At 42.4% G+C, this 23745-nt stretch overlaps 1 protein-coding gene across 1 annotated transcript in view; it reads left to right on the top strand.

Moving 5' to 3' along the window:
* slc12a4 (solute carrier family 12 member 4) overlaps window positions 1-23745 on the top strand; it is a 40422-nt gene that overhangs the window by 11166 nt on the left and 5511 nt on the right. The window contains exons 2-18 of the mRNA XM_080756968.1: window positions 8470-8564; window positions 9737-9865; window positions 11038-11184; window positions 12019-12073; window positions 12395-12525; window positions 13786-14024; window positions 15102-15316; window positions 15828-15992; window positions 16482-16580; window positions 16716-16773; window positions 17267-17441; window positions 18393-18511; window positions 19821-19919; window positions 20610-20729; window positions 20949-21053; window positions 22470-22638; window positions 23186-23381. Of these exons, the coding sequence (XP_080613094.1) occupies window positions 8470-8564; window positions 9737-9865; window positions 11038-11184; window positions 12019-12073; window positions 12395-12525; window positions 13786-14024; window positions 15102-15316; window positions 15828-15992; window positions 16482-16580; window positions 16716-16773; window positions 17267-17441; window positions 18393-18511; window positions 19821-19919; window positions 20610-20729; window positions 20949-21053; window positions 22470-22638; window positions 23186-23381 (2316 nt within the window). The remainder of the gene's footprint in view (window positions 1-8469; window positions 8565-9736; window positions 9866-11037; window positions 11185-12018; window positions 12074-12394; window positions 12526-13785; window positions 14025-15101; window positions 15317-15827; window positions 15993-16481; window positions 16581-16715; window positions 16774-17266; window positions 17442-18392; window positions 18512-19820; window positions 19920-20609; window positions 20730-20948; window positions 21054-22469; window positions 22639-23185; window positions 23382-23745) is intronic.

Genomic DNA, 23745 nt, shown 5'->3' with positions numbered 1-23745 from the left:
TGTCCCTACTCACTACCTGTATACAACTGTTGGTGACAGAAAGTGACAGACATATTTAAATAATTACAGTATTATTACTTAAAGACAGAGAGAGGTTTGTTCCTGGTGGGAAGTCTCGGTGGTGCAGACAGAGCCTCCAGCCCTGCTTTCCCTCCAGCACTGGAAGCATTTCTCTGTAAACCCAGAGCTCATCGTGAACGTTGTAGGAGATGAAGGCATCGTAGCACTGAGGAGACCCCCCTCTTTCTTTCTTTGGCATCATAAAGGAAGGCCAAGAAGAGGTAGTAGGCATAGAAAAGATGCAACCACAGGAAGTGGTAGGTGAAGGATGTGAGCAGAGTTAGCACAATCACACAAGTGGAGGAAATGTATCAGATGTCCACCCAACAGTAATGGATGTCAAAGTCCAGAAACATGGTTCCCTTTTTAGCCGGAGGAAAGCCATACGTGTAGTGGTGAGCGTCAACTACCTGCGTTTGGTTATTGTCCTGCAAACACTGCTGAAAGTCAGCATTAGAACAATCACAAGCTAAAGGGTTGTCATTCATTTTAATATACCTGAGAGCAGGGAGAAAACTGAACATGGAGACATTGATCACTGTTAACTCATTGTTTGCTCAGGTCCAGCAGAGAGAGTCTAGTTAGTCAAGGTAGTTCCAGACAGTAGAGGTTCAAATGACTCAATTGTGTTTTATTGAATCCTTAGACAGTTCAGTCAGGTCATTAACAGATACATCCAGGTTGGTTAGCTGAATGGCATTGAATCTACCCTGCATGATGAGTGTCCTCAGTGTGGATATTTTGCAGATAATATTTTAGAGATCTCTGTCTATCCACACGTCCTCCAATGCCAACGTGCTCCAGTGAATCAAGGCTCTGTAGAGCCTTTCTGATGGTGTTAAAAGACAAAATAGAACCATGCCAAATACACTGTAGTTAAATTCCATAGAAAATACGTCTGGTAGGTCCCACTCCCATCCAGTACCATTACATCAGTGTGACAGGTCGATTGTCTTAAGATGAGGAAATACAGCTGTTGTGATGCTAAACTTTTGTATTGACCGTGAATCAACTCTCAACTCCCTGAGCTCAGAGCCTGTTGCCCTTCCATGATATCACCCCACTCCTCCACGCCCTTCAATGGCTTCTGGATCAGCTGCCCAATTAAATTGTTCCTTTGCAACCTGAGACCCTTGCACGGACAACTGCTTCTTCCCAAAACAATCCCCATTGAAGTAAGGCTGTTGCATTCTCACAAATCCCATTTCTGATTGAACTGAAGATGATGCTGATCAAACACTTCATACACACATCACTGTCCTTTTCTTCTGTGCAACCTCATGGCACTGCATGCAGCTTAATTTACTACATATTCACTGTTAACATTCTTTCATACAAATACACTCTGACATTTCCTCCATTAAAAATACACTGAGAACCACAATTTGAAATGTTGTGACTTTGTCTACCTTTGCTCCCACAATTTCCTTCCTCCACTTTGCGACGTGTGGCGCTAGGATGAGCGACCTAAATTCGAAATTCGAGTCAAAACATTCAAAATGTACTAAAGAGAAAGTACAAAAGTATCTTCATCAATATGTACTTAAAGTACCAAAAGTAAAAGTACTCATTATGAAGAATGTCCCATTTCACAAGTTTTCAAATTGAAAATATCAGATCGGGGCACGGTGGCACAGTTGGTAGTGCTGTCGCCTGACAGCTAGAAGGTCCTGGGTTCGATTCCCGCTCGGGACGCTGTGGGTGCTGGCGGCGTGTTTCCTCCTCCGTCATCAGTGCCCGTACCCGAAGGCGGGGTTGGCAAAAGGGCCTTTCTGTGTGGAGTTTGCATGTTCTCCCCGTGTCCCCTAGGGTAGGTACCCTCACAAAAAACATGCAGTAATCCTGGTCACTAAACTGCCTCCCCCTGGCCAGCCGGGGAGCCTGATGGAGGGGAAATGAATTATAGGGCTGAAGTAGTTAATTTATGTTTTTGTAATAATAATCAAAATGTACAAAGTAACTAAAGCTTTCAAATAATTGTAGTGAGTAGAAGTATAATATTTGCCTTTGAGATGTAGTCGTGTAGAAATAAAAGTGCTGAAAATTGGAAATACTCATCCTTCTCTCTCTAGCTAATACAAAATGCTGCCGCACACACACACACACACACACACACACACACACACACACACACACACACACACACACACACACACAGGTTTACATAACATCAGAGGTAAGATTAGTGGCTCGGTGGTGTACATTTCAGTGAATTGAAGTAATGCTTAGTAACACTTTACATACATCATTATTTACTCAAACCCTCAAATTAATAATTAATTAACAATTCACAATGAATTTCAGAGCACCATGAAGATATTTCTATCAAAGGAATTCAAATGTTGAATCCTACCTGAACTGCTAAAAGTCAGTGATCACCATCCTTCCAGTGTGATACAGTGAGAGGAATGAAGCATCATTTGAGAGAGTTCATGTGACATGGAAGTTAATTTGTCCACAGCACAGGTACCTCAGAAGTAACGTGGTGTGGCTGGCTATAGTGGAGAGAAGTGAAAGGGAAGAACCCACAATGCCCTGCTATATGCTAAGGTGGTCTTTACACGAGTAGTCTAAAAACCGTAATCCACACAAGTCTTGTGTTTTAGACTCTAAAAACTTGTGTTCTGGAAGCAAAACTCTGATAGGGTTGTGTGAAGGGATTCTTCTTCTTGTACGTGGGTGACTGGTCTATTTGGCAGCCCGTTACCGCCACCTAGCCACATTATAGCGTTTTCATGTAAAGGCTCAATAAAAAATGAGAACGCAACAGGACTTGGGACGTTTTATCTGGAGATGGTCGCCGTCTAAAAGAGGCATGAGTCTAGTATAGGCTATAGGAGTCCTGAGTAGTTCTGCCTCCACGGTGCATATGCAATTTTACAGCAAACACACAAACATAATCCTCCTCCATTTTGTATAATTTTCCTTGTATTAGGTGAGCTCCATTGGCCCTATCCCATTTAGTTAATTTGAGTCTTTTCTCCACACAGCGGTGCACCTCTCCGCTTCCACCTTTGCCCCCCCTAAAGGTCAATGTCACTGTCGTTATCGTTTCCCTGTCATTAGCAGACATCAAAGAAAGCAGCAGTGCAGCATTCCACTGTCCACTGTTCCCCATGAGCCACGGCCATTACAGCTAATGATGGCCTTATTGCTGCTTTTCACCACAGGTGAGAAGATATTCTGAACCAATCTGAACAATTTGCTTAAAGGATAATTCCATACTAGAATGCTTTCTTACTTTTATTTGTAGTTATTACGTCCCCAACAAAGAGTTCCAGGTGTTATTTTGTGCAAAAGTGCATTATTGGCTTAATTTCCCCTAATATCTTTTTGTTTTTTTGCTAATTCGCTTATTTCCATCGAGTGTGCCGCTTGGGACACTATTTACATTATGAAGAGAGGATATATTTAAAAAAATATTTTTGAGCGATGGAAATTAGCACAACATCCCATAGCCCCATTCAATTCAATGCAATTCATTGAGAGCTTGTGGTAGGGGAAATAGCCATAATGCGCTTTTGCAAAAAATGACACCTGGACCTCTTTGGTGGGGATGTAACATCTACATCTTTATCAGTAAAAAGTGAATTCTATCAGAAACTGTTCAGAATCTCTAAAAACGACATTGATCCACATTATGTAATGTATGTGTTTTGGATTCAGTCGAGGGTTTTACAGTAAAGTATAGACATTAGATAATACACTATATGACTATAGCGTACATATATATTCCTGGCTGAAAGCATCACATAAAACCGTCTACCCACCTTTAGCATGGTTGCATCTTGTGCTCCTATACCTCCAGTGATGACTTGTGTTGTAGAATGATGGAGTCGGTGCACTTTGGTTATGAGAAAATACAGATGCACAGTCATACGCACACATGTTTACGTCCACACACATGTATCTATTGTGTGCGTGTGCGAGCGCAGCCACACGCACAAACTCAGCAGCCGCCATTGGGGCACCACTAGTATGCCAGCAAACCACATGAGGTAGAGCGAGTTAAGCTGCATGATTCCTCTGTTTCTCAATGTTAATTCATAAATGTTCATTAAAGAGGAAGTTTAGTAGAGGCTTTCACATCCTAAGGAGCTATTAGGGAAATATTGTTTTCCATGCTTAAGCGGCTTTAGAGCATGCTGCCATGCTGGCTTTCGGCAGTAGTGGAAGAAGTGCTCACATTATTTACGTAAGTAAAAGTATCAATATCACAATGTAGAATACGTAAAGTAAAAGTCCGGTATTCAAAGTTTTGTTGAGTAAAAGTTACAGTACCAAAAGTACGGATTTCACGATAAATGTTTTCAAATCTACAAGCTCACAACTCATTGCCTTGCAATGCGTTGAGAGCTTGTAGATCGTCTTTTTTCATATAGCTGGAGTATATATATGGCTGAGTGGTTAATGTAGGCCTACTCTATATTCTGTAATATTAATAAAAATGGAGAAGGTAAGTGTTATAATCTGATGGCCCATGGCTGTGTACTTGTACGTGAGAGCACGGTGTACTTGATAATGTATTGTGTACTGACTGAACTGTAGCATACTTTATAGGAGCTATTGGAGACATCTCAGACAGCAAGGTCAGCTTGCTGCAGTAAGCGGTTGTTATGTCTCAAGTGTTGTTAGTTACGTCATTAGGATCCAGCTATATATTTCCAGTATGTGCAATAAACTGGTGAACCTTTTAGCGTGATACTGTCTCGTGTCGCGTTATTGTTCTCCCGGGCCCGTCGACCGCCGCCGCCGTACCAAGGTATACTTCAACCGGATTGTCACACACCACCCTGCCGGCACACACTACCTGTCTGTCAACCAGATGAGGGTTCAGTACTTAGAGTTTTACAACAGTAAGTAGTAGCTAAAGTTTTCAAATAATTGTAGTGGGAGTAAAAGTAAGTAAAGAGATGGAGTGGAGTAAAAGTATTGAAAATTGAAAGTAAAAAATACCTCCTATAACCACTGGCGTAGTGGCGTTTGGCTAATGGATGTACAATTGTGTTGTAAGGTTGGAATGTTCAACAACTCGACAAGCTACTGTTGTGTGCAGAATTAAAATAAGCCGTCCATTTAGTGTCTTGTAAAATGTAGACAAGGGAAGATTCTGACACCTGCTTATACATGTAGTGTCATTTTAACATCCTAAGGATCGATGTTCCACAAAATGTTTTGTCCAGGAATAGCTGTTCTGCGTTGGTCTTTTCAAGAAGGTTAGTGCCTGAGGGTGAAACCAAAATGAGGAAAAGATAATCTACCCTGGCTGATCTTAATTGCATGATTGTATCATTTACCCCGAGGGGACGTCCGACTAGGAAGCTTTCCATCTATCTATCATGAACTTCAAATTTAGGTGAGTTAATAGATTAATAGATGGAATAATTTATTTGTGAAGAGTCTACAAAGCATATGCGTGTCAGGTCAATTAATCCAAGCTAATGCACAGACATGAAAAGATGACAACAACACCAACATTTCAAAACCATTTGGTTCCATTTGTACAGTCTCTGACTTAAAATAACACCAAGAGAGAACTAATTGTATCAAATACATACATTATAAAGGTTGAGAAACACTGGTTTTACATCATAATTATATTTATGCAGGTTTGTGGAAAATAAAAGCACATGAAGTTGTTCATGCTCCTTATTGTCTCTGACGTCACTGGACGCCTGCAGGAATGCTCATCTTCAAACGTAACCAACCAGGCCTCTAACGTTGTTGACTTTGATCCAATCTGTGCGAGTTCTGGCACAGAGGCACCCGCTGACGTGTTGGGACACGTTGTTGTGGTCCTGCTGCTGTTCTCCACTCACAGCAGGGGACCATGTGCCCATTTACCATTTGCCCAAGAACCTGGCATGAGGTGGCTTTTATTGAGTTACTGGGATTGGATGACAAACAACAAACAAAATTTGCACGCACGCGCCTATATATGACTGCATGTGTGTCTGTCTGTCCAGAGCAAATGCCACAAATCACTGGACCGTTAGCACTGATACGTTTGTGGCCTAAACTGCCAGTAGGCCACAGTCTAGTAGCCTACCTCCACTATAGTTTTCTTTCACATATGTTTTAACTTACTTCATGGAATCAATGGGACAACCTGTGAAGTCACAGGCTGGTCACTTGAAGTCTGAGTAGATTTTTGACGAAGCCCATTGCGTTGCTAGTGACTATATGCCCTCTTCTGCTGTATATTGCCCCTAAGGGGGTCAAGCTGAGCTGTGGAACTGAGGTTGAAGCACAGCTGGAGATTTCAAAGCAGAATGCCCACCTATCTCTGAATGGCACTAACAGAAATGTACCACTTGAGGGCAGCATTTGCCTTTGGTTTTGCGCTCATCTCTTCCCTGTGTGAATGCAGTGACATCAGTTTAAACTGATATGTATATTACTGTAACAGTAGCAAAGACACTGCAATACGAACGATGAATGAATGAATGACTGACTGAATAGGCCTAATTTAATGTTTAATACCAAGTCTACTGATTTACTGTGAAGTCTGTGATACACAATACATACATGTAATGCTTTGTTGTGGTAGTCGAAGCTGCCTTGATAGCAAGCCCCCATTGCAATTAGAACTGCAGACTCATTCCAATGGTCCGCCATAGACTCACCTCTTCAGACTCCACCTTAGCCTGCAGGACTCGAGCCAGGCTTATGGAAAGGCTAATTATGTAATTTTGATAGCATTATTATGCATATATTATGTATTTATGTAGACAGATGCCAGGTCATTATTGAGCTTGCATCCTATAGTATTTATAGTTTAAATGTATGGGCTACTGTTAGGCTGATCATTGGTTCTTGGTTTACTGTACTTGTGATCCTAGATGACTATTTCTAAGCATTTGATGTACCTTGTGTTGTTGCTTACTGAAGTAATTTTGGTCATTTGGAATTTGGATGTGTTTGCACATGCATGTGAGCTCTCATCTCAGTCATGTTTCCATTTGTATCCATAATGCAATTCACACAACCACACACACACACACACACACACACACACACACACACACACACACACACACTGAGCTCCACACTGCACAGTGCTGATGTGAGTGTGTGTGTGCCCATATTTGCTCTGCTCACCATGTATAGACAGACAGTAGACACACATGCACTCTGCAGTGGTGTGTACACGTTCTGGCCCATCTGGGTCCATTTGAACACTCAGAGTTAAATTAACTCTGGTCATTTGACTGTGTATACTGTGTGCCAGTCTCCCTGGGTGACTGGCTGCTCTGGATGGTCATTGACTATTGCCCCGAGCCAGAGCACACTGTTGCTGCCCAGTGCCCCCACACACGCTCACACATCCAACAACCCACCCACACCCACACACACATGCAGTACAGCTATGATCACACACACCAGCAGCACCCATAGCAGTGAGACCAGGGTACCAGGTGAGTGCAGGCTAGTGGGGAAACGGAAGACCAATAGAGAAGAGAATGGAGATACAGTATGGGTTGTTGAGTTTCATGCTAATTTAGTAGTCTCTCTTGTGGATTGAATTCAGTCTCTGAACAGGAGAAAGCATTGTTACACTTGTAATGCGCTAATTGAAAACTGATCGAGGTCCTCCAGATTTCTAGGTAATGAGGTGTGTGTGTGTGTGTGTGTGTGTGTGTGTGTGAGACTGCACATGCTTGAAGCTAAAGGTGCCGTTTAACTGAGGGCTGATTATCTCTCCCTTTGTCACCTGGGCCTTGATTTAATTTGGTTGGCTCTGTTTTAGGAATGATAACTTCCAATGCAACAGATTTTTTTTTTTTTTTTTTTTTTTTTACAGTTGTAGAGCATTGCATAGATCAGGGTTAATCAAAGTGGGTGCCGTGACACAAGTCCAGGGGTGCCTCAGAATACTTTGATTATTTGGAATGTATCAATATCACTTGAGTAAAGTTTAATACTTAGTGAAACAGACCTGAATTGCACTGTACTTGCTACTGTACACCAATTTGTGAATGTTCCCCCCTCATCAGATTCACATATTTACGTACCGTAATATGACATACGGTTATACACTATACACTAGAGTTATTCAGCTGTGCCCTGAGACAAAAGAGTTAGAGAACCACTGGCATCGATAGATGCTGTTGTTTGTCTGAATTCCGTTCTTGACGCAACAAAGTGCAGTTATGCGTTAAATGCAGTGTTATGTACTGTAGGCACAGAACGAGTGTTGTGTTGTGTTCGACCTGCGTAAAACAAATGCTATTTGGGGCTTCAGATTTAGCTGTGAACGGCAGGTCTACAACACCTGCAAATGTGAAGCTTAAATCATTGTTAAAGAATGTGCAGTAAAGTTATTTTTCAGGCACCACTCTGCTCATTTGGAGTCAGTTACTAGTTACAGTATGTAAAATAGTCTCTCTCTCTCTCTCTCTCTCGTAGGTCAAGGGAACCACAAGGAGGACAGCCCGTTCCTGAACAGTACAGATGCTGCCAAGAACAATGACTTCTATGACAGGAACTTGGCTTTGTTTGAGGTTTGTTGAAGTACAACAGCATCTCAAATATGTAATTTGTCGGTGTCAGTCTAGTTGAGATTGACAAAATATGTTGCGTAACAGAAAATATGAAAAGTAGAAATTCTCCTAAAGCAAATTCTGAATTGTGATGCAGTTTCACAATTATGTAGACATAGCAACTATAGTGTATACGCATAGTTTCATTATATAGATATTCCACTGTACTTGTTTTTAGCTTTATTTCGTATGATTCATGGTGACTATTTTTATGTACTATATATTTGTTTTCGGTTCTTACTTACTGTAAATTGCTTTGGATTAAGAGCTTCTGCTAAAAGCCTAAATTGTAATTCAAAACTCAACAGAGCACTATAGAGCGCCGCAGTCCCTCCCCCTTTCAGAAAAACGAGTGGCCCAGGAAATGAAACCCCAATGCATTCTCCCATCGGCACTTCTAATATAATTTATTTAAAGACGATTACGCCGCGGACAAAGCCAACTCGGATCGTGACAAATCATGACAACGAACACAATGTTCTGGGCCGATCAAATAATTTATAAGACGAAAAACAAAACAAATAGTTTTGTCTCCTGACTTTCTTTTCTTCTTTCTAATGATTTGATCGGCCCAAAACATTGTGTTCATTGTCATGATTCGTCACGATCCGAGTTGGCTTTGTCCGCGGCGTAACCGTCTTTAAATAAATTATATTAGAAGTGCCGATGGGAGAATGCATTGGGGTTTCATTTCCTGGGCTCGTTTTTCTGAAAGGGGGAGGGACTGCGGAGCTCTATACCCTACAGTATATGTCACAGTACGATCTGAAAACCAGTCAGATTGAAAAAGGATTCGGTTTTGGAACCGCCGAGACGTAATTTATTTTTTTGACGGGCGGCCCGCCCTGCCGCAACAAAAAAGAAAAAAAGAAAAAGAAAAGACCACTACTTTTTCAATCTGACTGTTTTTTTCAATCATACTGTAACATATACACCTAAATTAGCACGCATGCAGTGTATTAGTTGGTTGAGAGTGGGAGGGTTTGTTGCATTTGGTCCCCAGCATGTTCAGGAGGCTTAACACTCACCACTTGATATCAACTCCTGAGCTATAATCAGACCCACATACATCACTATCAACTTTATTGTCACATTACAGGTGTAAAAGCTTTTCTGACCATTCTTTCTCACAGGAAGAGCTGGACATCCGTCCCAAGGTGTCGGCTCTGCTCAGCCGCCTGGTCAACTACACCAACATTACCCAGGGGGCCAAGGAGCATGAAGAGGAGGAGAGTGCAGAGGCACGCAGGAAGGCCCCCAAGGTTAGGGGCCAGGGGTCAGGGGTCACCATCACAATGCATGGTCATTGTGTAAAAGTATACTTTTCCTGTCTCTGTCTCTGTCTCTGTTTTACCAACTTCCTGTCTTAATCTGGTGCTTTTATTTTTGTTTTATGGTGTCAGTCGAACATGGATCGGGCTGAATCCTTGCATACAGTCATATATCATAGATACAGTATGCCATACTGTAGAGACGATGATTGACATCACGATTTGGCCGCATGAAGACAGAAATTCACACTGGAGCCACACTGACCCCTTTTCCACCGGTTGGATCCCAGTGGGAACCGGTTCAGTTCTTGTTGGTTCTTAGTCCATGAGCCAGAGCTCCAAAATTGGAACGTTAATTGTGAATTGAGTGGGCTGGGCAAAACTACATCTATATTAAATTGCTTATAGGATCAATATAAGTAAATTAATATATGATAACCCTTCCACACCTTTTTATATTATAAATTTGTAATATAATAAATCATTGTCTTCGTGTAAGTAATCAACTGGGGAAGTTTCATGGAACAATCTAATATAGGTATAGTTTTGTCCACTCAATTCATAATAATGCATGGGGAAAAGAACTGAACCGGTTCCCATTGGGAACCAACCGGTGGAAAAAGGGTCACTGCTCATTCACTTTATTTATTTTAATTCACAGTACACAACAGTGTGGATTATGTTCTTTATTTATCCTGCTGGTTGTGCCTCAGAAGTTATAGAGTATTAGTACTGTCTTGCAGATTGATCGTTATGTGCCAAGCCAACAACTGATTGTGCGACAGACTGACCCTAAAAAAACGACGTTAATCAATTCAATATGATCAATACGCTTGTTTCCTGAAATGTCACGTTCAATATTCAGCACGTGTTCAACCCTGACCTCCAATCCACCCCCCCTCCTTTTTTGTCCTGGAAAGCAACAAAATGACAATTTCACCCACTGATTTACACCTACATAAAGCTCTCTCTCTCTCTCTCTCTCTCTCTCTCTCTCTTCAATTCAATTCAATTCAATTCAATTCAATTCAATTCAATTCAATTCAATTCAATTCAATTCAATTCAATTCAATTCAATTCAATAAAAAACTAAAAGATCAAAACAAAATGTATGTACAATTGAAAGTCAGAACCTCCAATAAATCCATTTCTCCCTCTACCAGTCTCCCAACATGGGCACTCTGATGGGAGTGTACTTGCCCTGCCTGCAGAATATTTTCGGCGTCATCCTCTTCCTGCGTCTGACGTGGATCGTGGGGACGGCCGGCGTCGTGCAGTCCTTCCTCATCGTGCTCATGTGCTGCTCGTGTGTAAGTGCAGTCCTTCTGCAGACCTTTTCATTCCCCAGTTTACTATGCATTAGCACAGGGGTTCTCAACCTTTTGGGCTGGGCATACAACAACATACATACAAACATACATGTCTCGTGGAGTCGTGGGTAGTAAGTATATTATGAAAAGATATTGTGCTTCTACTTATTCCTCACACATTTAAAAACACAGCAAGCACAGCAAACAACGAATAAACAGTGCAAGAAAGAGCAATCAAACAGTACAAAAAAAGAGTAGTAACATATGTAGGCCTACATGTTTTCCCTGTAGTAGCAAAGTTAGATGTAGGCAAGATGTACACAGATGTAGGCAAGAATACTCCTACGTACACGCAGAGCGTCGCAGACACATTAACGGACATACAGTATATTTGTGTGTGTACAAATAAGCACACACATGCATCATTTCACACAGAGTTCAAATGGTGTCAAACATCACCATGGATTTGGGTCACCAGCACGTATGCATTTCCAACCAGTCGATAAATCCTGCAAACTACTGTGTCAGCTGATACACACTGGTTGCATAATACAGCAGAGATGATTATTCAACAGAAATAAATAATTCAGTCCCGTAAGCTCCCCGTCACTCTTTGAAAATATGACATTTTCAGCAAAAGACACCGTCGTAAGACAAAGTAGGTTTCAGGGATTTGCGTGGGAGCTGTTTTCCAGCAGTTGTTTTAGAAAGGATATGTTTGCCATGACCACTCTGTACGTGACCACACCTTTTCTTTTCAATCAATTTTCCATCCCTTGTGTGTGTGTGTGTGCGTGTGCGTGCGTGTGTGTGTGTGTGTGTGTGTGTGTGTAGACAATGCTCACGGCCATATCTATGAGTGCCATTGCGACAAATGGTGTTGTGCCAGGTAATTATACTGACGATAGAGACAGTATTATTCTCTCTCTCTCTCTCTCTCTCTCTCTCTCTCTTTCTCTTTCCAGACATAATATTGTTTATTTTTAGACCAACAAAGTGTGGTATGCCATTCACGTGAAGCCGTGAACGGCATACATGCCAAGGTATTGCAAAAAGAATGATTCAAACGCACAGGGTGGAACAAATGTAATTGGACAAACAATTCCTCTGGGGGGCAGCAGCACTTCACCAATGAAAGTGGAAGGACCTTTCATAATGCCTCCATGTATGCACGCCAATAATAATAAGAATACCTTGTGATTTCTTGCAGCTGGTGGAGCATATTTCATGATCTCGCGCTCCCTGGGCCCAGAGTTTGGAGGAGCTGTCGGCTTGTGTTTCTACTTGGGCACCACCTTTGCTGCTGCCATGTACATACTGGGAGCCATCGAAATCTTCCTGGTTAGTCCCATCAAAATGTTAAGAACCTCTTGTATGATAATGTACTTTGAAAGTAAGTAGATGAGACTCTAAAACACTGCACTATAGTACAAATAATGTAAATGAATCATGATTTAATTTACATTTAACTCTGGTGTCCCATTCTTTCCTTTTCTTTTCTTTTTTTCTTTTTTTAATGTGATTCAAATTGAGTTTACCTGGTGTTACGACCTTATATGGAGTCTAGAGGCCTAAGGAGTAACACATATAGCTAGCAAGGAACCAAACCAGAGTAGCAAAATAATAATTCACATTTATTGTAAATAATGGATCTTTACAGCATCTTGAGTAGGGAGAGCATAATCTTCAGGGTGGCCAACGCCAACACAGCAAACAAAAACCATGCCCTACCTGAAAAGGAAAAGATTATCCTAAAACTACAAATCAAACTAAAATTACACCCCTACCAAGCTTCCCTTGTCTTTACTTTAAACACTTAAAGTTACCTTATCAAGCACTCAGCAGCATAAGGTTTGGCACACAGCCTACAGACTTGGAACACAGGGTTGAAATGCTACGTAGCTACAAAAACAGTGTAAAAGTAAAATTGACTTGGCCTGATCGGTATGTTAATTGTCCTCATACTTATGAAACTACATGACTCAGCATGATGTGGCACGGAAGTAATATAATCTGTGATATAATGTTTCCAACACATGGAACCATTTCATTTTTGTTAGTCTCAGTGCCACATGATGCCTTTGGACGCCTCCAAAAGGCGTTACATGCACAATAGAAATGGGCTTCGGTGGCAACGAGGGCCAAAACTGGTGTCCACCAGGTGGCACTGAATGAGTTAAGCTTGTGTAGATATAACCTACTGATCTGCAACTACTCGGAAATGAATATCCTATAATCGAATGTCCTTTAAGGGATTACAGCCTCATGCTGAGGAGGTGTTTGTTCATTATCTTCTTAAGGGCATGATACTACTTGTCTGACATTTCCAACCACAGCAGGTGGAACGCTGTTCCATGTTGTTACTGCAGTGGAAAAAAAACGTCCGTCATGGCATTGGATTTGGGGATTGTCAAGGTTTGGTATGGTGGTATCCACCGCGTGGTATGACCTGGGCCGTGAGCTAGGGGTAGCAGTGCTTTGAGCTCCTTTGGACAGCGGGGAGTGTGCATCTTGTAAAGAACACTTTCTGATGGCATATACTGCTTTAGGGCATAATCCTCATCCACACATTTGTCCTGTCCCTGTCTCTTTCTCTCTCAGAAATACCTAGTCCCCCAGGCGGCCATCTTCCAAGCGGACCCCCATGGAGGTGACGGTGCCATGCTGAACAACATGAGAGTGTATGGCTCCATCTGCCTCAGTCTGATGGCCGTGGTGGTGTTTGTTGGCGTCAAGTATGTCAACAAGCTGGCCTCGCTCTTCCTGGCCTGCGTCGTCATCTCCATCGTGTCCATCTACGCTGGAGCCATTAAGTCAATCACTCACCCACCAGAGTTCACGTAAGTCCATTTTGTGTTAGCCATTACTTCATGGAAAATCCCGTGTTCCAGGAGGTTTGAGTATTTGCCAGACCATAAATAAATGTACTAAACTACAGTATATGACTATTAGTGCTCACGTCACTTATTGCCCTACAGTATATTGATCCAGTACTAACAGGGTGACTATATTATGCCACAGGACCCTATGATTGCTTATGTGCTGTGAAAACGAGTTGTGTTTCTGGACTAAACTTAAATCGCTGGACCAATCGCTGTGTGTGTGAGTCTGTGTGTCCGTCCGTCTGTGTACAGCTAATCTCCGCCACCATTAACCCGGATGATGCCAAATTCTGCACACACACTCCCTGGATGCCAACGATGAACCTCAGCCCCAAATTTTCCAGAACGGCCTGTTACAGCGCCACCAGGAGGCCGACTTTTGAAAAACAAAAAATCCCACAAATCGTTACACACTATCTCTATAGTCATGTGTTCAAGACGGATCTGTCCGATATTTCATATTCCATCCCCATGAGTTATTTGTCAACAACGTGATGTTAACTTCATCTACGTCTTCAGTTCATTTTACTTGTTCGTTCTTCTTGTAGGGACAGTCCTTGGCCCAATGAAATGTCAAGTTCAGTAACGCGCGCCCATATGTTGACTTAATTTTTCCAACATTCATACGGCCTGGTTTCGTCAAATTTCGGCGGTACTCTGTAGTTTGCAGCCATCTTCAAACCATCCACTGCTACCAATGTTGATTAGGTCTTAATAAACACGACGTTTATTCAGTTGTAGATCACTTTATTCACCGTACACCGGCTGGACATGTAAAAACTGTTCCCTCTGCATTTCACATCTGATTACCTGCGCCCAATGCGCATGCGTATATCAGCTTGTGTGTGTTGCCGTAAAGGATACTATATAGAACTGTCGTAAAGTGTACAATAGAGAGCAATACAAGTTAACAATGCACAATCTATGTAATTAAAGCGCCTTGGATAAAGGCCAAAGGCGCACCATTTACCATGTTATTCTTTGAATGACATTTAGACAGCATTTAGTTTGACCGAACCCTGTCTCCTCGTTCAGGGTCTGCATGCTGGGCAACAGGACGCTGGTGAGGAGTCTCTTTGACGTGTGTGCCAAGACAGTGGTGGTGGGGAACGACACGGAGCCCAGCCAGCTGTGGAAGAAGTTCTGCTCCCCGGGGAACATGAGCAGCTCTCAGTGTGACGAATTCTTCATCCAGAACAACGTGACGGAGATTCAGGGCATCCCCGGGCTGGCCAGTGGGATTATCAGAGGTACATTTTACCACTTAAACCCCATATGGTGGACTGGTAGTGCCTCAGGGCTCTATACTAGTGTATTTTCAGTTTTCTGATATTGTGGGGAAGCAGATCTACGAGCATTTAGCACACACTTATCCATAGTGACTTATGTCTGAGTCAGAGTAAGCAGAGTATCCATGAACCATAGTGAACTAGTTAATAGTCACGTGACTACTGTAGTTGCTATTCATCATCGTACAACCAAGTATACAGGATTTAAGTTCAGCTCAGCTGTCAGTTATGTCTTGCATGTGACTTTTACTCTTGCTCTTGCTCTGTCCTGTTTGTCTATTTACTGTATACAGCATGAATTATTATTAAAAACAAAGAATCACGCTTCCTGTTCATCACTGTTCATTTATTTATTCATGCATTCATTCCTGTTGCATATTTGAAATGTATTCTCCAGGGATTCTATTGGCTGTAAATTGTCTCTCCTCTGCATTCATTTCCAACACCTTTCATTTCATGTGGCCTTGTGAAGACAACATGTGGGGAGACTACCTGCAGAAGGGGGAGATCCTGGAGAAGGCTGGCCTGACGTCCACGGACGTCCACGGAGCCATGGAGAGCTTCGGCATGTACGTCTCAGCAGACATCGCCACATCCTTCACCCTTCTGGTGGGCATCTTCTTCCCCTCTGCTACAGGTGGGCAGCGTTAAGGCTTGAAATCCCTTTTTCGAATATGTTTACGTAAATATGTGCCTGATTTGATTGATTTGATGTATTTATATTCATATAGATTATTTTGATTTAAGTACTTTGATTGATTGATTGTTTAATTTAATACTTTATTAGACGTAAATTAAATCGGCAATATTCAGTATATTGTGTATATATACTGCAGTGATGTATTTCTAATTAGATGGCACTGTAGAGGTACATTAGGTGTGTGTGTGTGTGTGTGTGTGTGTGTGTGTGTGTGTGTGTGTGTGTGTGTGTGTGTGTGTGTGTGTGTGTGTGTGTGTGTGTGTGTGTGTGTGTGTGTGTGTGTGTGTGTGTGTGTGTGTGTGTGTGTGTGTGTGTGTGTGTGTGTGTGTGCAGATACACAGATGCGTGAGCGTGCGCAACCTCACACATCTGTGCATGCACAGTATGAACATCATCTCAGGCACAATCGTTATGTTCTCCACACAGGCATCATGGCAGGTTCCAACAGATCGGGTGATCTCCGAGACGCTCAGAAGTCTATCCCCGTGGGGACCATCCTGGCCATCACCACAACGTCCCTCGTTTGTATCCTTTCTTTAAGGACTGTATGTGTTTGATACTGTACCAATCAAAAGCATGAAGCTACGTGCTGTAGCCTCTGCCAGATATATCCCTCCATCAAAGCAGACATGACACGGCTCCTTAACACCTGGCCTTCAGATTTCAGCTCTGTGGTTCTGTTCGGGGCCTGTATTGAAGGAGTGGTGCTGAGAGACAAGTAAGCTAAATACCCTGCAAGAGGAGCAGCGTAACGTTGGAAACCTTGTATATCCAAAACATTCCTTTCATTTATTTTTGGTTGTTACTGTATGTTTCACGTTAAGAACCTTTTTAAAAGTAGTATGAATAGATGATCTACATACAGTACAAGCTTAATGTGACGCGTTGTCGAGCTTATTTTCGGCATGTGACACTGTCATACAACAACATATATATAAATATATAAAATAGGTCTTAAGGGAGAACTACACCAATTTTCAATCTTAGCTCAAGTATTCCAAGCACCATTTCTGTCTACTCGCTCTGTGTCTCAGAGATAATACAGCTGAGAAACCTGCCTATGGTTACTGACCCATTCCCTATAGTCATTATGTTTTAATGCTGCCAATGCAGCATGCTCATTCAGACATGTGTAAACTGTCTATGTCACTGGATAATACTTTTTATTATTATTAATAATTACTTTTTACAATTGTGTGTGTAACCTGCAGGTTCGGCGATACGGTCAGTAAAAACCTGGTGGTGGGAACTCTTTCCTGGCCCTCCCCGTGGGTCATCGTCATTGGCTCCTTCTTCTCCACCGTGGGGGCGGGCCTACAGTCCCTGACCGGGGCTCCGCGGCTCCTCCAGGCCATCGCTAAGGACAACATCATCCCCTTCCTCCGGGTAAGGACAACACTGCTATCAGTCATATAGCACACACCCCTATTTTCAGACTTATTGACTTATTGTTTAGGCATGCGTTATTTAACCCATTCATTTTTGTAATAGTTCAACTAACCAATCTACATTGACACGTTGTGAGCTTGTAGACTGGCCATTTTAACTATTCAAAAATGTTTTGCAAAATAGTAAAAAAAAAGGCAAAGAAGTTTAGGCATAAGGGCTTTAGCGGTGACGAAAATGGAGCCCATAAGCTCTAACGCAGCCTGACAGCGTGGCCACGAGTTCGAATCCCCATCCTGATGATCTTTGCTGCGTGTGACTCCCCATCTCTCTTCCTGTTTCCTGTCTACCTCCTGCACTATCAATAAAGGCAGAAAAGCTGTACAGTGTATATTAAAAATCACACCCGTATGAAGTGAGTGGTGCAACTCCATGTGGGGGTTCCCGGGGGGGCTATTTTCAAAAATAGCAGATGTACACACTAGATCTTCTATTTTTGAATAGCCAACACTAAAATGTCCTATACATAACTATGTAGGTCTATATGTAGTACCGGATTCAAACCCAGATCCCCCCATTTGTGGAGAGGATACATTGCTTTTGAGCTTCATTCAATACCTCTTGTCAACCAGTAGAGGTCCTACCCTACAACAAGATATATAATCAATAGAAGGGCAGGCAGGTCAACTAAAAATACTGCAGTTGTGTTAGTTATATTGTATTAACATACTGGAAAAGTGAAGGGATGTTCAACGTGATCATGCTGTTTTATCAGTTCCATAGCATCTACTAGTTTGAATATTCAAAGTCATTGATGAATCGTTTTGAATATGTTTTGTTCTTTGTTCTATTCATGTTTTCTGCATCAGCATATGATGCTAATGTGAAGGATTTGCATCCCCTTGCCAGCGCTATCCCCTTAGTGCTGTGTTTGTTGTTGTACTTGTCTAGGTGTTTGGTCACGGTAAGGCCAACGGAGAACCCACATGGGCTCTGCTGTTGACTGGCCTCATAGCCGAGCTGGGGATCCTCATAGCCTCACTGGACATGGTGGCACCCATCCTCTCTATGTAGGTACAGTACATAGACAGTACAGCACGCACACATGCACTGTACTGTACATTCAACAGGTGACCAATAAATTGTTATGGGTCATGACTCAAGTAATGTGTACAAAGAGGCTCTACGCATGCACCAAAGTCCTTGTGGCGGTGCCGACGCACGGGAGAAAACTGTAGAGGAAATCTTGAATAAACAAGAAGGTGGCCGCACCTATGTGCCCTGTATTCCCTGATGAAGGCTTAACCGCCGCAACGTTGGATATTCCTGTCTTACCTGCTGTCCTTAATAAATATTGGTACTCTAGCTATTGGTGTGTGCGGCCACCTAATTGTTTATTCAAGATTTCCTCTCATGACTCAAGTAAAACATTTATTTCCTTATCCTACATTGAAAAATATATAAAAGATGTAAAATAATCTACAACTAACAAATGTAAGACATTTCTAAAATAACATAAACATAATAATTAAGTATTTTCACTACTTTGACCCGGGGGGACATCAAATCTCTTTTGGGTCACAGGCTAAAAAGTTTGGGAACCACTGCTTTGGATTATATGACATCCACACATTATTATAGTCTACATCCACATCCACAATAAAAAACTGAAATCCACGCAATATAGTCTACTGTCCACCATACAACTGTCATTACAAGAATTTCATTTTTCTCCAACAAGTTTCCAAGACTAGCGGAAGCAGCAGATCTACAAGGTCGCAACGCGTCACATAGCGCCGCATTGTTGGCTATTTTCACTCTGAATACAGGTGTGCTTTAAGATGTTGACTGCCCCATTGGCATGCCCCAGTTAAAGTTTGTATTTATTTAACAGGGACAATACAAAAAACAATGTATCAAGTTGTAAAAACATGAAACCGTTGCGTTGTACATGGGGTTTATAGCCAATTTGCCAAGGCTAATTTGCAACCCCAGTCCCTGGTTAGGCCATTTAAAAAAATCCCAAAATCCCATATGACGTAATCTTCAAAAGCCATGTATTGGAGGGGCTAGCGGCCCTCAAAAACCCATGATGGGAGAAGCAATCTGCTGTGCGGATTTTATTGTCGTGTCATGTTACATTTTTGATCCAGCACCCAGCCCAGCAGGACAGGATGTGCGTGCCTTTTGTCACTGTCACCTTTGTGACACCCTTTTCACTGTTGACAGTATTGTCATTGACACACACGCGCGCACGCACGCATGCACACACACACACACACACACACACACACACACACACACACACACACACACACACACACACACACACACACACACACACACACATCACAGCTATGTTTTGTGTGTATTCTGCAGGTTCTTCTTGATGTGCTATCTGTTTGTGAACCTGGCATGTGCAGTGCAGACCCTGCTGCGCACACCCAACTGGAGGCCCAGGTTCAGATACTACCACTGGTGAGCAGGATATGAAGAGAAGTGATGGATGGACTATATCATTATGTTTGTGTTTATAGGGTGAAATATCCGGAATGACAAACTTGGCTGTTGTCGACAGTCAAACAATTTATTGTCAATCCGTTATCATGAATACTTGTTGCTGTCCGGAAGAATCCACCTAATATAACTCCATTCTTGATTTTTTTCATTTTCTTTTATAAAAATTATTGAACCAATGGCAAAAACCTCCTAACTCCATTAGATCCTCAAACTATCTGCCAAACCAGCTATTATTCTTATTCTTCTTATTCTTCTTATTACTTGTGCAAGCAGAGCGTGCAATTAATAGTTTTTGTCCAGCGCTTCGATGTGTATGTCGCCGTTTGATGTGTATGCGCCATGCCAGCGTATGACCATTGAACATTTTGGAGTTAGCTGGTTTCTGTAGACATCAGAGATACGTGTACTACTACTTGTGTCAGAACAAGCATGGATCGATATTTCTAGGTCATACTTATGAAAGATTTTGCACCCCTTTTCTAAAAGATGACAATATTGGCTAGCCTCACTTCATTCGACAGGACATTTTAAAGTCATGGGGGCTATAATCCAGACCTCTTTAGCTTCAGGCTGTGGAACTGTCAGAAAGGTTTTTTTTGCCTGAGGAACCTGACACTGACAGCTGTGTTTTGTCTCTCGTTCCCACAGGGCCTTGTCTTTCCTGGGCATGAGCATGTGCCTGGCTCTGATGTTCATCTCCTCCTGGTACTATGCCATAGTGGCCATGTGCATCGCTGGCATGATCTACAAGTACATTGAATACCAGGGGTATGTCTGGCCCTGTCCTCCATCCTGGTGCAGCGTTCCACTGCAACACATTTTACTTTTAAGTATACATTCTACGATGTATTCTGGGAGGGAAATGGTGAAGTGGTATTTGAATATATTCACACCTCTCCACTTTCTCTACCCCCGCCCCCCCCTTCCATCTCCCTCTCCCTCCCTCTCCCCTTCCTCCCCCCTCCATCCCTCCCTCCCTCCATCCAGAGCAGAAAAGGAGTGGGGAGACGGGATACGAGGTTTGTCCCTGAGTGGTGCCCGTTATGCCCTGCTAAGACTTGAGGTTGGACCACCACACACTAAAAACTGGAGGTACAGATACAGTGCATCACCAGTATAATATAATATCATCAATCCTACATGTATATTATGAACCCTTTGTTCACTTTTGTTTAAACATTGGTAATAATGTACGCTGAATGAAAGGGGTGCATACTTAGTTTAGACTAGTCATTGGTTAGACATGGGTTAAGGTTAGGTTTAGGTGTGCTGCGCCGTGGGAGGTTAGGGTTAAGGTGAGGGTCTAACCAATGACTAAACCAAGTACTGTCTAAACTAAGTACTGCACCTGAATGAAAATAGATAAGGGCCTGAAATAAAGTAGGAACTGGAGCATTGAAAAGCCTCAGTCACATTGTGCATGTCACTTTGTGTACCTGTTTGCTCTTGCTAGTTGCAATGGGACAATCCCAGGGCACAGACGTTACAAAGAAACCAATAAAGTATGCAAGTGATGCATTGAACATGCAGTCCACAATGATTGTATGAGCTGTAGTCCTCATATACTGTATCTGCATTGATGTCAACTGACAAAATGCTTTCTCTGCAGGGCTTGCAAGCACAGATGTGCAAAGAGAAGATCTATAAATCAGATAAGACACACTCAGGAAACCACTCATTTCAACTCTCAAAACAATCCACATTACATAACATTTACAGAAATCTCGGTTTCCTGTTTTTAAAGACTTGTTGGCCAACATTGTTAGAGAAGGTCAGTGGCAGAACTGTTTCCGCTGCGTCATCGGTGAACCCACGCTGCAAGGATCAAATCCTACTTGCACTTAAAACAACAATCCATTTTGATAATCCTGTTATATTTTGTGATCTTTATAATCCATACTCTGGAGCCATGATTATATACACTTGTTTGTGTTGGAAAACGTGGTAAAAAATGTAAATGTTAAATATCATTGTTTAAGCCATTAATAATCAAAATGCAGCAGCGTTACACTCTAATGCTTATAATTGCAATCTAAGACATATTATTAAGTGATAAAAATATATGCATAAGTTATCATGTTAGTGCACCATAGCAGTAGATATCACAGTGAGAATAAAAATTATTTGACATACTTGCAATACGTACCTGTAAGCAGGGAGGATTTGGGGCTATGTTCAAACAGACAGCCACAATCTGATTTCTAGTCTGAGCTGCCAAAAAACACATGGAAACATTACACATCAGATTTGAAGGTGTTTCGAAATTCACTTTTCACAAGATGTGCTTCAGTCTGGACACTATTTGATTCATACTTCTTCATACAATGTTGTCCCTTGCTGAAAATATCCCTCTATAAACTCACGTGTCACATATAGCGACGTGTCTCAGAGTATAAGTCAACCGTCACTCAGTCTGTGAGTGTACTGTACAGTATGCCATAGTTTCCACCAGTACAGATCACAGAAGTGGGTTGACCGGGTGTGTTTGTCTCCTCATGTCTGTTCCAGACCTCAGCTGCTGGTGCTGCTGAAGTTGGATGAGGACCTCCATGTTAAATACCCCCGGCTGCTCACCTTCGCCTCGCAGCTGAAGGCAGGGAAGGGTCTCACCATCGTGGGCTCTGTCATCCAGGGAAACTTTCTGGACAGCTATGGGGAGACGCAAGCTGCCGAACAGGTCACTAGATAATAATTTATTGTAGAACTGTGCTATACACTGTGTGTGTGTGTGTGTGTGTGTGTGTGTGTGTGTGTGTGTATTATTGTTTTTTCCCCGTTATTTGTAAAGTAAAAGCAGAATGAAGTGAAACTGTTGTGCATTATTTCCTCTCCATGTCATTTTCCCAAGGATTATTAATTAGTTGTCATTCGGATAATAATAATAATAAACAGTCATCATGTGTAGTGCAAGACTATTCACAATCATACAGTAGGACAATCATCGTCTGTCCTGATGAAGGTCTAACGACCAAATTGTCGACCTGTGTGTGCGGGACCTTTATTTATTACCACGGTTCCCCTTTTGAACATTTGCACCATTGTCCTACGCACGTAACGCACCTGTCACCAACCTTTGAGCTGTGCATCGGCCTTCTTATTTAACAATCATAGGAAATAAACACGCGTCTAACCTTCCGAACGTTTGCACGTTTGCACTAAATCATAATTCCATTTCTAATATTTTCCACATTTTGCTTGCCATTCCTGCTCGCTCTGGCTGTCAGGCCATAAAGAACATGATGGAGATCGAGCGGGTCAAGGGCTTCTGCCAGGTGGTGGTGGCCTCTAAAGTGCGGGAGGGTGTGACCCACCTCATCCAGTCCTGTGGCCTGGGGGGCATGAAGCACAACACGGTGGTGATGGGCTGGCCGTACGGCTGGAGGCAGAGCGAGGACCCTCGGGCCTGGAAGACGTTTATCAGTAAGACATTCATCATTAAGTAGCCTTGCCGAGCCATGAGGCCCATAGGGCAGGAGCCTATCTCCTGTTTCTGTAGCGTGAGGCAGCTTGATGTACAAGTACACCCCCTGGACATGACGCTAGTATGTCGCAGGGACTTACCCCCAATCCAACCCTTGATGCTGAGTGTCAAGCAGGGAGGCATTGGGTCCCATTTTTACAGTCTTTGGTATGACTGTAAAGAGTTACTGTAAGTGTCGAAGTGACTATTTTCCACAAATGAGTCTTGAAAAATGGGGGTCTTCTTAGTCGTCTTATATTCGGCACGTCTTATATTCGGCACAATACGGTACTAAAAGCAAAGGTAAAATGTGTGTCCAATGAG

The sequence above is a fragment of the Protomyctophum bolini genome (assembly GCF_963924005.1).
Source record: "Protomyctophum bolini genome assembly, chromosome: 1".
NCBI lineage: Eukaryota > Metazoa > Chordata > Actinopteri > Myctophiformes > Myctophidae > Protomyctophum > Protomyctophum bolini.
This window is presented reverse-complemented; position numbering and strand designations above follow the sequence as displayed.